This window comes from Coregonus lavaretus (assembly GCF_964263955.1).
Source record: "Coregonus lavaretus genome assembly, chromosome: 25".
Lineage (NCBI taxonomy): Eukaryota > Metazoa > Chordata > Actinopteri > Salmoniformes > Salmonidae > Coregonus > Coregonus lavaretus.
The window spans coordinates 23,790,883-23,806,983 of record NC_140012.1 but is presented as its reverse complement, the minus strand read 5'-3'; the positions used below and the strand labels follow the sequence as shown (position 1 = coordinate 23,806,983).

General features: G+C 40.7%; 1 protein-coding gene across 1 annotated transcript; it reads left to right on the top strand.

Moving 5' to 3' along the window:
- The first annotated feature begins 20 nt into the window (after positions 1-20).
- On the top strand, positions 21-16,101 carry LOC311100486 (PHD finger-like domain-containing protein 5A). The gene is made up of 4 exons (XM_084141409.1): positions 21-110; positions 495-518; positions 8,733-8,899; positions 15,918-16,101. Exons 1-4 carry the CDS (start codon positions 59-61, stop codon positions 16,005-16,007), a joined length of 333 nt encoding a protein of 110 aa, XP_083997535.1. The 5' UTR covers positions 21-58; the 3' UTR covers positions 16,008-16,101.

Sequence of the window (16,101 nt, the reverse complement as noted above, 5' to 3'; positions counted from 1 at the left end):
TTTGTGGGTCAAAGTTCAAAGTTCAACATAGCTATCGCATGCCCTGCGTTCGCCGACAATGGCTAAACATCATCCAGATTTGATATTTTGTAGAAAACAAGCCGGTGTCGGTAAGCTGTTCATTTTATTTTCACTGCATAGGATTGTTTTAGTACTAACTTCTAGTCAGCAATTATCTGTGCTGTGAATGGTTATTGCTGTGCTCAAGCCTTTTGTTGATAGTGGCTAGCTAGCTAAGCTAGTACAGTAACTAGCATGCTAGTAGGAGCAGTTAGCAAATGTTGTTCATTCATTTAGCTAGTTAACTTTACCATAACTTGCTTCTTCATCAACCCTTTGACTTGCCTTCTAACGTTATAGTTAGCTATATTGTAGCTAAGTTGACTCAGAACTGTTATTGATTGCATACTCGCTTAGCCAGCTTTATGAAACAATTCTCTGTTGGGTACTTTGTAATCATGTTCAATCACTGATTTGTTCTGTTTACTTTTCAGCTATTGGAAGATTGTGCGAGAAATGTAAGTTTCAATATCAAACGTTTACAACTCTACATCTGTCTGTCTCACATAGGGTCCTGTCTCAAATGGGGGGTTGTTAAGAGCCGCGATGCTCGGTTTGAACATAAACACGCATTGCTTGCGGTACGGTTTTGAAAGTTTAAGGACCTTATCTTTCATAGTGGCAATAAATTATTTATATATATATATATATATATATATATATATATATATATATATATATATATATATATATATATATATATATATATATATATATATATACATACACTTCTCAAAAAAATAAAGGGAACACTTAAACAACACATCCTAGATCTGAATGAATGAAATAATCTTATTAAATACTTTTTTTTTTTTTTACATAGTTGAATGTGCTGACAACAAAATCACAAAAAAATTATCAATGGAAATCAAATGTATCAACCCATGGAGGTCTGGATTTGGAGTCACCCTCAAAATTAAAGTGGAAAACCACACTACAGGCTGATCCAACTTTGATGTAATGTCCTTAAAACAAGTCAACATGAGGCTCAGTAGTGTGTATGGCCTCCACGTGCCTGTATGACCTCACTACAATGCCAGGGCATGCTCCTGATGAGGTGGCGGATGGTCTCCTGAGGGATCTCCTCCCAGACCTGGACTAAAGAATCCGCCAACTCCTGGACAGTCTGTGGTGCAACGTGGCGTTGGTGGATGGAGCGAGACATGATGTCCCAGATGTGCTCAATTGGATTCAGGTCTGGGGAACGGGCGGGCCAGTCCATAGCATCAATGCCTTCCTCTTGCAGGAACTGCTGACACACTCCAGCCACATGAGGTCTAGCATTGTCTTGCATTAGGAGGAACCCAGGGCCAACCGCACCAGCATATGTTCTCACAAGGGGTCTGAGGATCTCATCTCGGTACCTAATGGCAGTCAGGCTACCTCTGGCGAGCACATGGAGGGCTGTGCGGCCCCCCAAAGAAATGCCACCCCACACCATGACTGACCCACCGCCAAACCGGTCATGCTGGAGGATGTTGCAGGCAGCAGAACGTTCTCCACGGCGTCTCCAGACTCTGTCACATGTGCTCAGTGTGAACCTGCTTTCATCTGTGAAGAGCACAGGGCGCCAGTGGCGAATTTGCCAATCTTGGTGTTCTCTGGCAAATGCCAAACGTCCTGCACGGTGTTGGGCTGTAAGCACAACCCCCACCTGTGGACGTCGGGCCCTCATACCACCCTCATGGAGTCTGTTTCTGACCGTTTGAGCAGACACATGCACATTTGTGGCCTGCTGGAGGTCATTTTGCAGGGCTCTGGCAGTGCTCCTCCTGCTCCTCCTTGCACAAAGGAGGTGGTAGCGGTCCTGCTGCTGGGTTGTTGCCCTCCTCCACGTCTCCTGATGTACTGGCCTGTCTCCTGGTAGCGCCTCCATGCTCTGAACACTACGCTGACAGACACAGCAAACCTTCTTGCCACAGCTCGCATTGATGTGCCATCCTGGATGAGCTGCACTACCTGAGCCACTTGTGTGGGTTGTAGACTCTGTCTCATGCTACCACTAGAGTGAAAGCACCGCCAGCATTAAAAAAGTGACCAAAACATCAGCCAGGAAGCATAGGAACTGAGAAATGGTCTGTGGTCACCACCTGCAGAACCACTTCTTTATTGGGGGTGTCTTGCTAATTGCCTATAATTTCCACCTGTTGTCTATTCCATTTGCACAACAGCATGTGAAATGTATTGTCAATCAGTGTTGCTTCCTAAGTGGACAGTTTGATTTCACAGAAGTGTGATTGACTTGGAGTTACATTGTGTTGTTTAAGTGTTCCCTTTATTTTTTTGAGCTGTGTGTGTGTGTATATATATATATATATATATATATATATATATATATACACACACACACTGTCTTCCATCTGTTTTCCGTAAACAAGCGCTGTAACATGGATATATATATATATAACAGATGGAAGACAGTGGACTACCTATGCTAACGTTAATTAGCTACCATTATCTGCATCTCCGAACACCTGTGTGTAAATGGAAAATAGACGCCACAAACGTTTTGTCACTGAAAAATAATGTAGGCTAACTGTTTTAAAACAGTAAGTATGTATTTTGCATTTGTGAAATTATTGATGTGATATGAAAGTAGAGGGATTTTTGTTTCTAGAACCGTATCACAATCGAAAATCGATTCACGTTTAGATGGAGTATTTGGCTGTTTTGGCTTCTAGAGCCAATTCGCCCTTTAAAAGGAACATGTAAGATCCTTGGACTAAGGAGTAACGTTAGGCTCATTTAGTCCAATATTGGGCAAAATGAAACCTTTCATACAATGCTTGCCCGAAGTGGTGAGAAGGTGACTTTATGGACCTGAATGCCAAAACATTCAGGAGATAGAGGTACTCAAAGTTGACCCCGTTTTGCCTACCCTACCTAGCTACAGTTTGTTACGCAAGATATGTGATAACTATGTTTTCATACTTGATGATACTTAGTTTATACAAAACGCTGCCATAGATTTTTAAACTAACCTGCTCTTGGTGATACTTTATTCGTTCTCAATTGAGGAAAGGTTAAATGTCCGTGTCCAGTTGCAGGTGGTTCTACAAAAACCAGAGAACTCAGGAAGATATTAAATGATGTTTTGTACAGCGCGAGGAGGTTCCTAGCCATCTTAATTGCTGCACATCTAGCATTTCCCAGCATCTTTGCAGGAACTAGATTTCTATGCGCCGCAGCCATGTGTAGATGTCAGTGCGACTAAAACAAAGATCTACACGCATGCAAAGGGCATTTCTCACTTGATACGAAACATGGATTTAATATCTTTCTGAGTTCTCTGGTTTTTGTAAAACCACCTGCAACTGGACATGGATATTTATACGATTTTTTTCCCAGAATCGAGATTGAAGAAAGTATCACCAAAAGCAGTTTACTAGAAAAATCAGCGTTTTGTATAAGCTAAGCTGTAACATTGAGTATGGAAACATAGTTATCACAGCTTGCGTAACAAACTGTAGCTGCATCCTATCATGAGACGTCCATGTCTTCATCACTGTAAAAGATAAACGGTTGAGTTTGATATCCACTCACTACTGTAAGTCGCTCTGGATAAGAGCGTCTGCTAATTGACTAAAATGTAAACATTTTAAATAACATTTGGAGGCTTACAAACAGGGTTGTCAAACTATTCTATGGTTTCTTGAGAAAAATATTTTCTGTTTTAACCTCAATTATCTAAAAGTATAAACACCGTATTTATTTATTTAATTTTCACAAATGTTGTAGCTCTTAGACCAATCAATCAAATTGTATTTATAAAGCCCTTTTTACATCAGCAGATGTCACAAAGTGCTATACAGAAACCCAGCCTAAAACCCCAAACGGCAAGCAATGCAGATGTAGAAGCATGGTGGCTAGGAAAAACTCCCTAGAAAGGCAGAAACCTAGAGAGGAACCAGGCTCTGAGGGGTGGCCAGTCCTCTTCTGGCTGTGCCGGGTGGAGATTGTAACAGTACATGGCCATTAAGGCCAGATTTTTCTCCAAGAGGTTCAAATGTTCATAGATGACCAGCAGGGTCAAATAATAATCACAGTGGTTGTAGAGACCCTCTACAAATATGGTTGTGCCTGTCATCGGTTGAGACACAGTATACTCTTGAATACAGGGTGGGTGTCATTTCAATCATAGAAATACAATTCATAGAATGGACCTATCCCTTCAGACAAGGGTTGAATGGCGGGAAACCGGTTACTGAGATTTACCGGGATAAATATCTGCGAGAAACCAGTAAATTATAAGATATTATTTTTATGAACAGCATGGCGTGAAAAGGAACTGTTAAATTATATGCAATGTCTAAATCTGGCTTCTCTACAGCCTCTGCATGATGAATCAACGCTCAGGGTGGGGACAGACCCATCTCAGTATGGAGCAGTTCACATTGCATGTAGTAGACCTATCATCTCATGGTCATTTTTTTTTCTTGTGACAGGTAGGTCTACATTTGCTGTAGCATGGCCTAAGCTACAGTAATATAAAGACCGACTGCGCGTCTAATTTACACATCTCCATCTGGCTTTCGGGGGTCACCTTATTTTTTTATTGTAAAGAAAAGGGAAAAAATGCAGCTGCAGAGTTTTAAAACAGCCTATCAATCGAATATCGTTGCTTTAAATCAGTGCACACGTGAGCTCTCTCACTCCAACTCCATTCAAATTGCATCCAAAATAGATAATCCTGTTCTAGATTGATATATAGCCCTATATATAGATGTCCTAGCCTACCTCTTTCAGGTAATAAATTCAATGCAGTATTAGCCTTATATTTAGCTCATTAATGATGGGTTATGCATAATAAGCTTCTAACTTATAGCCTCTGTCTCTTGCGCAATACGCAAGCACCTCTCCTTAATAATAATATGCCATTTAGCAGACGCTTTTATCCAAAGCGACTTACAGTCATGTGCGCATAAATTTTTAAGTATGGGTGGTCCCGGGGATCGAACTCACTACCCTGGCTTTACAAGCGCCATGCTCTACCAATTGAGCTACAGAGGACCACCTTAAAAATGCTCCTTAGCTCTTGGAGTCCCATGCAGGGAAAGCTAGACTAGAATAGCTTGCTGGACATTATTTTTTTTAGCATTACTTATACCAATAATCTATTCGAAGAGTGACGCAAGCTCTTTTTTTCTGAATGTTAAACACAGCAGGCCAATAGAACTCACGGGTAGTTTGAAAGAAGAGCGAACGCAGTAGGCTATAGCAGTTATTTATTCAGACCCATAACCACTCAATATTCGTGAAGAGAAGTGAAAGCCTTCTGCATCTAAATCTAGTCCTATATTATTCAAGGATGTCATTAGAATGATTAAGATAAGGACAGCAACTTATTTCATTTAACTGTTGAAAGCGAGGAAGGAATGAAGCAACAATAGAGAGAGAAAGAGGTAGGCTAATAACATTAGGGGAAATATTATGAAAGGTACAGTATATATGAGTCCGCCTACTAGTTATACAAAGAGGCCCTATTATATTTCAAAATTAAAATCAAATTCGCTAGCCTATACTTGTAACTTTGTAAGCCACATGTGCTGCACCAGAATCGCATGTTCTCTTCTGCTTTATCATGGTTGAAACGATGTGCGTAATTCCAGTCCATATAAAACAGTATAGTACAATACAGTACAGTAATACAGTTCACAGACTAGCCTACTGGAGCTAGTTTAATTTATTTACCCAGGAGAGCCTATAGCTAGTTACATCAATGGGCGTTTATGTTTTTCTGTCGTTTGTAATGTGCAATAGCCTATATCATATTTGTATTGTATAATGGCACAATCTTTTGGGCTCGGGCTCATTTAATGTCGTTAATGTAGGGCTCATAAAATGTATTTAATATATGGCTCAGGTAGCATCAGGTTTAAATTTTCATGATGCTCTAATCAAATCCAGACATTTTATGTGCTTTATAATGCTTTTGAATGACACTGCAGGTTTTGGAGGGAAATACCGGGTTACCCGGGAAAAATGTGATTTATTTTCGGGGTGGAACATATGTAAAATTCCGGGAAAATATTAAACTCTACTTAAGACACCTGTAATTTAGCTGGTACACCAATGACATTTAAACTGAATTGAAACTTTAACTTCCAAATATAGCTGCAAGCAGCAATGAAAGGGGTTCACATGATGACAGATAGGACACAAGATATGTGCAATCAGTGAAACCATTACCATGTTTATCTCTCAATACGCAAGTGAAGTTTAATCTGGTGATGTAGGTTGCAGTAGCAGTGCGTGGGTAAAATCACCAGAGATGCCAATCCAGAAAAAAAAAAAGCCATATTACAACCTGTGTGTTGTGATAATTGCGTTTGCTCTATAACCTGTTAGTTCATATGCCTTGACACCGAGACAATAAGACAATGGCAGAATAAATTAAACCACACATTTGTTTGATTACAAAACTGGAGAGCAATGTGTGTATGGTGAAGTCCACAAAACTTCTTGCATGTAACAAACAGTTACATGACCTAGAGCACGGTCAAGCAAGGTAATGTTTCCGAAATTTTTTGACAACTAAACAACTATTGATTTAGAACCACAGAGTTACTGCAAGTCGCAAAGAGAACAGGAGCTGCCTCCACTATTCCAGCACCATTTCAACTTCATCTAATCACTGATGCATAGTCTAATACCGTGATAACAAAAACGATATAGTCCAATCAACGTAAGCTAAATATGATGTGGCTGTCCATGGTACTGATTTCCGTGTGTGCATGCGTGCATGTAGAAATAAACATATGTTGACTCACCCTACTTGTAGAGAAACGCCAATGCCATCCTCCTCTTTCATTTTGCCTAAACGGTCTATGACTCTGTCATACAGTACACTCTTTTAGTTTTTGTTGTCCTAGGCTACCTGGCTAAAATACTTGATTGCTAGACTAACTTCCTTTCATGGGCAACAATACGCCAGGCCAGCTAGTTAACATTAGCATACTACATCTAGCTACATGTAGAACTTCCATCCTCTTAGGCCAGGGGCACAATGCATGAATGTATGGTTGGATCAGAATCGCCGTTATAATCATTGGCCAGTATGGAGAATTAAGTAAAACCACAAGTCCAAATCCCTATCTCCATCCATGGCTAATTTAGGAAAGGGCTGATTTTAGCTAGCTAGCCACCAGAGGACAACAACAAAATGAGATGCAACCATTCAAAAACAAAATCTGTCAAAAATTACATTTGGCTTGTGATGTGATTGGTCTGAAGCCAAATTCAAACTGGTTTCCCATTTTATTTTATTTTTTGTGCACCAGGACTACTCACATCATAGCTCACTCGGTTTCGCTCAACGCTGATTGGTTATTTATCTTTTTAATAAAAAAATGTTAAGGAAGGCCAAATGCTCGCTGGCTTCCCTAGCATTCAATGCTACGGGCGGCAACAATGTCATACTCTTTCTGACCTGACAGCGTCAGATAGATACGCTACACATACTGCAACTGAGGGTCGCTGTTTCGTTCGCTCGGATGCTTTAACCAGTGAGATACATTCAGCCTCTTGCGTATTGAAGGACATTTATGAAACAGAGAGGTTAAGTAAATTATTTAGTATCTTTATTTTTTTTTCTTGGTACATTTTTTTGGGAAGCCTGGCTTCCCTTGGCATCCATGAATACACGCCACTGGTAGGTTGATTATCTTTGAATGCAACAGGTAATCATTCTTAAAGTCATTACTTAATGTATTGAGTTTATATACAAATTCTGGGGTTAATTTGACCAATGGTTTATGTTAAGATTTATGAATGACAGTGCCTTCGGAAAGTATTCAGACCCCTTTACTTTTTCCACATTTTGTTACGTTACGGCCTTATTCTAAAATGTATTAAATTAAAGATTTTCCTCATCAATCTACACACAATACCCCATAATGACAAAGCGAAAACGGGTTTTTAGAAAAAACGGAAATACCTTATTTACATAAGTATTCAGACTTTGCTATGAGACTCGAAATTGAGCTCAGGTGGATCCTGTTTCCATTGATCATCCTTGAGATGTTTCTACAACTTGGAGTCCACCTGTGTTAAATTCAATTGATTGGACATGATTTGGAAAAGCTCACACCTGTTTATGTAAGGTCCCACAGTTGACAGTGCATGTCAGAGCAAAAACCAAGCCATGAGGTCGAAGGAATTGTCTGTAGAGCTCCGAGACAGGATTGTGTCAAGGCACAGATCTGGGGAAGGGTACATAAACATTTCTGCAGCATTGAAGGTCCCCAAAAACACAGTGGCCTCCATCATTCTTAAATGGAAGAAGTTTGGAACCACCAAGACTCTTCCTAGAACTGGCCTCCCAGCCAAACTGTGCAATCGGGGGAGACGGGCCTTGGTCAGACTTTGAATGCAGCAACTAATCATTCTCAAATTCATTAGAGGCTAATTCAATTCAAATCTGGAGTCTGACTCATGGGCCTCGGCTAACATGTATGGAAGGTTTCGTGCAGTCAGAAAGGGATTTAAATCATATGGAACGACCCAATACACAGGGTAGTTAATACTTATTTCTCCACTTCCTCAGATTTACCCCAAACATCCTGCACGTAATATGTATTATAATCAACACTTTGATGTCTTTATCTGCATATGTGCATGGCTCAGTTCAAAATGGAATTAACACACTCATCCCTCTCTCCCCACTCTCCTAGGTGATGGAAAGTGTGTGATTTGTGATTCGTATGTGAGGCCGTGCACGCTGGTGCGCATCTGTGACGAATGCAACTACGGGTCCTACCAGGGGCGCTGTGTCATCTGTGGAGGTCCTGGTGTGTCTGATGCTTACTACTGCAAGGAGTGCACCATCCAGGAGAAAGATGTAGGTGTCCTACTCTCTCACCTCTTTCTCACACTTGGATTATAAAAGGAGTAGAAATACCTGCACACCGTTGAATGCGCCTGTATAGTTTATTGCAATGTTTCCAATAAACAACATTGGAATAAACTATACGGGATAATTCAACAGTGTGTGCAGGTACATTAATGTTGTGAACAAATTATAGCAGTCTAAGCAGACAATTGAAATGAAAGTGGTTCTATAATCCAGTTTATACCCATTGTCTCACGTCAGATAGCGCAACGATTCTATCGGTTGAGGGACGAGTATCGCGTAGGAGTGACGCCACCTGTCAGAAGACAGAATATTATACCAGAAATATTAGAGAAAAGGAGATGACGCATATCCACATTTTCCCATTGAAAGAAATGGTCACGGTTCCGGTCTGTCAAAGTGGGCATTCCCCCTCTTGCCAGAGCATGCTTTCTCATAGTGTTGCACAGGTATACCGGTACTATCACGGTATCAAAACGTCATGGTACTTATGATACCAACATTTTAGAATACCGTAGTAATTTAATTTAATATGTCATACTGTTTCATATGATACTTTCTGGCCAACCGATCTAAAGAACCTGCTGGCTTCTGTTATACGATGTTTATAAAGTCAGTTTTGTTTATAAATTTAGTGGCGCAGCGGTCTAAGGCACTGCATCGCAGTGCTTGAGGCGTCACTACAGACCCGGTTTCGATCCCAGGCTGTGTCACAGCCGGCCGAGGCCCATGAGGCGGCCAACAATTGGCCCTGCCAACACTGTTTTGGTTACCACATGATTCCATATGTGTTATTTCATAGTTTTGATGTCTTCACTATTATTCATCAATGTAGAAAATAGTTATAAAAAATAAAGAAAAACCCTGGAATGAGTAGGTGTCCAAACTTTTGACTGGTACTGTGTGTGTGTGTGTGTGTATATATACAGTGGGGGAAAAAAGTATTTAGTCAGCCACCAATTGTGCAAGTTCTCCCACTTAAAAAGATGAGAGAGGCCTGTAATTTTCATCATAGGTACACGTCAACTATGACAGACAAATTGAGGGAAAAAAATCTAGAAAATCATATTGTAGGATTTTTAATGAATTTATTTGCAAATTATGGTGGAAAATAAGTATTTGGTCACCTACAAACAAGCAAGATTTCTGGCTCTCACAGACCTGTAACTTCTTCTCTAAGAGGCTCCTCTGTCCTCCACTCGTTACCTGTATTAATGGCACCTGTTTGAACTTATCAGTATAAAAGACACCTGTCCACAACCTCAAACAGTCACACTCCAAACTCCACTATGGACAAGACCAAAGAGCTGTCAAAGGACACCAGAAACAAAATTGTAGACCTGCACCAGGCTGGGAAGACTGAATCTGCAATAGGTAAGCAGCTTGGTTTGAAGAAATCAACTGTGGGAGCAATTATTAGGAAATGGAAGACATACAAGACCACTGATAATCTCCCTCAATCTGGGGCTCCACACAAGATCTCACCCCGTGGGGTCAAAATGATCACAAGAACGGTGAGCAAAAATCCCAGAACCACACGGGGGGACCTAGTGAATGACCTGCAGAGAGCGGGGACCAAAGTAACAAAGCCTACCATCAGTAACACACTACGCCGCCAGGGACTCAAATACTGCAGTGCCAGACGTGTCCCCCTGCTTAAGCCAGTACATGTCCAGGCCCGTCTGAAGTTTGCTAGAGTGCATTTGGATGATCCAGAAGATGATTGGGAGAATGTCATATGGTCAGATGAAACCAAAATAGAACTTTTTGGTAAAAACTCAAATCGTCGTGTTTGGAGGACAAAGAATGCTGAGTTGCATCCAAAGAACACCATACCTACTGTGAAGCATGGGGGTGGAAACATCATGCTTTGGGGCTGTTTTTCTGCAAAGGGACCAGGACGACTGAAGGAAAGAATGAATGGGGCCATGTATCGTGAGATTTTGAGTGAAAACCTCCTTCCATCAGCAAGGGCATTGAAGATGAAACGTGGCTGGGTCTTTCAGCATGACAATGATCCCAAACACACCGCCCAGGCAACAAAGGAGTGGCTTCGTAAGAAGCATTTCAAGGTTCTGGAGTGGCCTAGCCAGTCTCCAGATCTCAACCCCATAGAAAATCTTTGGAGGGAGTTGAAAGTCCGTGTTGCCCAGCGACAGCCCCAAAACATCACTGCTCTAGAGGAGATCTGCATGGAGGAATGGGCCAAAATACCAGCAACAGTGTGTGAAAACCTTGTGAAGACTTACAGAAAACGTTTGACCTGTGTCATTGCCAACAAAGGATATATAACAAAGTATTGAGAAACTTTTGTTATTGACCAAATACTTATTTTCCACCATAATTTGCAAATAAATTCATTAAAAATCCTACAATGTGATTTTCTGGAGAAAAAAAATCTCATTTTGTCTGTCATAGTTGACGTGTACCTATGATGAAAATTACAGGCCTCTCTCATCTTTTTAAGTGGGAGAACTTGCACAATTGTGGCTGACTAAATACTTTTTTCCCCCACTGTATATGTGTATACAGTTGGAAGTCGGAAGTTTACATACACCTTAGCCAAATACATTTAAACTCAGTTTTTCACAATTCCTGACATTTAATCCTAGTAAAAATTTGCTGTTTTAGGTCAGTTAGGATCACTACTTTATTTTAAGAATGTGAAATGTCAGAATAATAGTAGAGAGAATGATTTATTTCAGTTTTTATTTATTTCATCACATTCCCAGTGGGTCAGACGTTTACATACACTCAATTAGTATTTGGTAGCATTGCCTTTTAAATTGTTTAACTTGTGTCAAACGTTTTGGGTAGCATTCCACAAGCTTCCCACAATAAGTTGGGTGAATTTTGGCCCATTCCTACTGACAGAGCTGGTGTAACTGAGTCAGGTTTGTAGGCGTCCTTGCTCGCACACACTTTTTCAGTTCTGCCCACAAATGTTCTAAAGGAATGAGGTCAGGGCTTTGTGATGGCCACTCCAATACCTTGACTTTGTTGTCCTTAAGCCATTTTGCCACAACTTTGGAAGTATGCTTGGGGTCATTGTCCATTTGGAAGACCCATTTGCGACCAAGCTTTAACTTCCTGTCTGATGTCTTGAGATGTTGCTTCAATATATCCACATAATTTTCCTTCCTCATGATGCCAGCTATTTTGTGAAGTGCACCAGTCCCTCCTGCAGCAAAGCACCCCTACAGCATGATGCTGCCACCCCCGTGCTTCACGGTTGGGATGGTGTTCTTCGGCTTGCAAGCCACCCCCTTTTTCCTCCGAACATAACGATGGTCATTATGGCCAAACAGTTCTATTTTTGTTTCATCAGACCAGAGGACATTTCTCCAAAAAGTATGATCTTTGTCCCCATGTGCAGTTGCAAACCATAGTCTGGCTTTTTTATGGCGGTTTTGGAGCAGTGGCTTCTTCCTTGCTGAGCGGCCTTTCAGGTTATGTCGATATAGGACTCGTTTTACTGTGGATATACACTACCAGTCAAAAGTTTTAGAACACCTACTCATTCAAGGGTTTTTCTTGATTTTTACGTTGTAGAATAATAGTGAAGACATCAAAACTATGAAATAACACATGTGGAATCATGTAGTAACCAAAAAAGTGTTAAATAAATCAAAATATATTTGAGATTCTTCAAATAGCCACCCTTAGCCTTGATGACAGCTTTGCACATTCTTGGCATTCTCTCAACCAGCTTCATGAGGTAGTCACCTGGAATGCATTTAAATTAACAGGTGTGCCTTCTTAAAAGTTAATTTGTGGAATTTCTTTCCTTCTTAAAACGTTGTGTTGTGACAGGGTAGGGGTGGTATAGAGAAGATAGCCCTATTTGGTAAAAGACCAAGTCCATATTATGGCAAAGAGAAACGACAGTCCATCATTACTTTAAGACATGAAGGTCAGTCAATACGGAACATTTCAAGAACTTTGAATGTTTCTTCAAGTGCAGTCGCAAAAACCATCAAGCGTTATGATGAAACTGTCTCTCATGAGGACCGCCACAGGAATGGAAGACCCAGAGTTACCTCTGCTGCAGAGGATAAGTTCATTAGAGTTACCAGCCTCAGAAATCGCAGCCCAAATAAATGCTTCACAGAGTTCAAGTAACAGACACATCTCAACATCAACTGTTCAGAGGACACTGTGTGAATCAGGCCTTCATGGTCGAATTGCTGCAAAGAAACCACTACTAAAGGACACCAATAATAAGAAGAGACCTGCTTGGGCCAAGAAACACGAGCAATGGACATTAGACCGGTGGAAATGTGTTCTTTGGTCTGGAGTCCAAATTGGAGATTTTGGGTTCCAACCGCTGTGTCTTTGTGAGACGCGGTGTGGGTGAACGGATGATCTCTGCATGTGTTTTTACCACCGTAAAGCATGGAGGAGGAGGTGTTATGTGTTGGGGTGCTTTGCTGGTGACACTGTCTGTGATTTCCTTAGAATTCAAGGCACACTAAACCAGCATGACTACCACAGCATTCTTCAGCGATACGCCATCCCATCTGGTTTGGGCTTAGTGGGACTATAATTTGTTTTTCAACAGGACAATGACCCAACACACCTCCAGGCTGTGTAAGGGCTATTTGACCAAGAAGGAGAGTGATGGAGTGCTGCATCAGATGACCTGGCTTCCACAATCCCCCGACCTCAACCCAATTGAGATGGTTTGGGATGAGTTGGACCGCAGAGTGAAGGAAAAGCAGTTCCAAATGTGGGAACTCCTTCAAGACTGTTGGAAAAGCATTCCAGGTGAAGCTGGTTGAGAGAATGCCAAGAGTGTGCAAAGCTGTCATCAAGGCAAAGGGTGGCTATTTGAATAATATAAAATATATATTGATTTGTTTAACACTTTTATGGTTACTACATGATTCCATATGTGTTATTTCATAGTTTTGATGTCTGCACTATTATTCTACAATGTAGAAAATAGTCAAAATAAGAAAAACCCTGGAATGAGTAGGTGTTCTAAAAATGTTGACCGGTACTGCAGATACTTTTGTACCTGTTTCCTCCAGCATCTTCACAAGGTCCTTTGCTGTTGTTCTGGGATTGATTTGCACTTTTCGCACCAAAGTACATTCATCTCTAGGAGACAGAACGCGTCTCCTTCCTGAGCGGTATGACGGCTGCGTGGTCCCATGGTGTTTATACTTGTCCTGACCGACTTGCCAAAACTATAGTTTGTTAACAAGAAATGTGTGGAGTGGTTGAAAAACGAGTTTTAATGACTCCAACCTAAGTGTATGTAAACTTCCGACTTCAACTGTGTATGTATGTATGTATGATTTGTACATTTGTTACATTGGAGCAGCCCGCAAAGCTAGCAATGTTCATACATTGTAAAATGTAATCGCCTGTTATAACCAATAGCACAGACCAGTCTGGGTAGACTTTGTAAATTCACTGTCATGCAGCATCTGAGTGTCAGAGAGGGAAAATGGAGCACTGCTTCACGACAGGCATGCTTGCAGCTTTACAGCAAAGTAAATGGCTTGTCTCTAGTCTAAACGGTTCAAACAATATATTTATTTCTGGTGCTCCTTAAATTCTGTTTGGTGCCTAAAGTTTTAAAAGTTGGGAGCAGTGTGTTTGTGGGAGAGAGAGTGGTGTGTGTGTGTGTGTGTGTGTATTTATGAGAGTGAGGGAGACAGTGTGTGAGGAAGGGAGGGAGAGCGTGTGTGTGTGTGTGTGTGTGTGTATGTTAACTGAAGAGTTTAGAAGGTTTCATGCAGTGTTTTCTCCTTACTGACACAATGACATGCAGATCATTATGCATTTGGAAAGTATTCAGACCCCTTCCCCTTTTCCACATTTTGTTACGTTACAGCCTTATTCTAAAACATATTAAATAAATGTTTTTCCTCATCAATCTACACACAATACCCCATAATGACAAAGCAAAAACTGGTTTAGAAATGTTTTGAAAATAAATTTAAAAACAGAAATACCTTATTTACATAATTATTCAGACCCTTTGCTATGACACTCGAAATAGAGCTCAGGTGCATCCTGTTTCCATTGATCATTCTTGAGATGTTTCTACAACTTGATTGGAGTCCACCTGTGGTAAATTCAATTGATTGGACATGATTTGGAAAGGCACACACCTGTCTATTTAAGGTCCCACAGTTGACAATGCATGTCAGAGCAAAAACCAAGCCGTGAGGTCGAAGGAATTGTCTGTGGATGCCTGTATCTTTGTAGGTACGGGGTGTATTGATACACCAGCCAAAGTGTAATTAATAACTTCACCATGCTCAAGGGGATATTCAATGTCTGCTTTGTTTTTTTCTCTCTCTACCAATAACTGCCCTTTGCGGGGCTTTGGAAAACGTCCCTGGTCTTTGTGGTTGAATCTGTTTTTGAAAGATTCACTGCTCGACTAAGGAACCTTACAGATCATTGTGTGTGTGTGGGGGGTACAGAGATGAGGTAGTCATTAAAAAATCATGTTAAATACTATTATTGCACACAGAGTGAGTCCATGCAACTTATGTGACTTGTTAAGCACATTTTTACTCCTGAACTTATTTAGGCTTATTTGGGTAACAAAGGGGTTGAATACTGACTCAAGACATTTCAGCTTTTCATTTTATATTAATTTGTAAACATTTCAAAAAACATAATTCCACTGTGACAGTATGGGGTATTGTGTGTGTGTGTGTGTGTGTGTGTGTGTGTGTGTAGGCCAGTGACCAATAAATCTAAATTTCACTAAATCTTTCATTCCGGCTGTAACGCAACAAAATGTGGAAAAAGTCTAGGGGTGTGAATACTTTCTGAAGTCTCTGTACTTATTGGAAAGATGTCTGTTTGGGCTCAGAATGTTCAGAACACGTTCGGCTTGTCATAAAATCTTCCCAATATGTACTACCCGTTAGTATGAAAAAATGAGCGTATGAGGTGTCTTGATTTCTATACCGTCTCTTGTTTATACCTGCACTAACAAGTTGCTACTCTCTCTACACTTCTCGGTTTGACCCTACAGCGAGACGGATGCCCCAAGATTGTGAACCTGGGCAGCTCAAAGACTGACCTGTTTTATGAACGGAAGAAGTATGGGTTCAAGAAGAGGTGAAGACAGGACAGTCTAACATGCTTTGCTTCAGGTTTTTTTTTAACTTTTCTTTTTGTAAACATGTTTTGACAATACAATAAAGCCTTTTATATTA

Excerpts from the sequence above, each read along its gene's own strand:
- LOC311100486 (XM_084141409.1), top strand. The coding sequence starts at position 59 with ATGGCTAAACATCATCCAGATTTGATATTTTGTAGAAAACAAGCCGGT. Across the intron at positions 111-494 it reads TAGAAAACAAGCCGGTGTCG|CTATTGGAAGATTGTGCGAG; the intron begins GTAAGCTGTTCA and ends TTTACTTTTCAG. Across the intron at positions 8,900-15,917 it reads GCACCATCCAGGAGAAAGAT|CGAGACGGATGCCCCAAGAT; the intron begins GTAGGTGTCCTA and ends TTGACCCTACAG.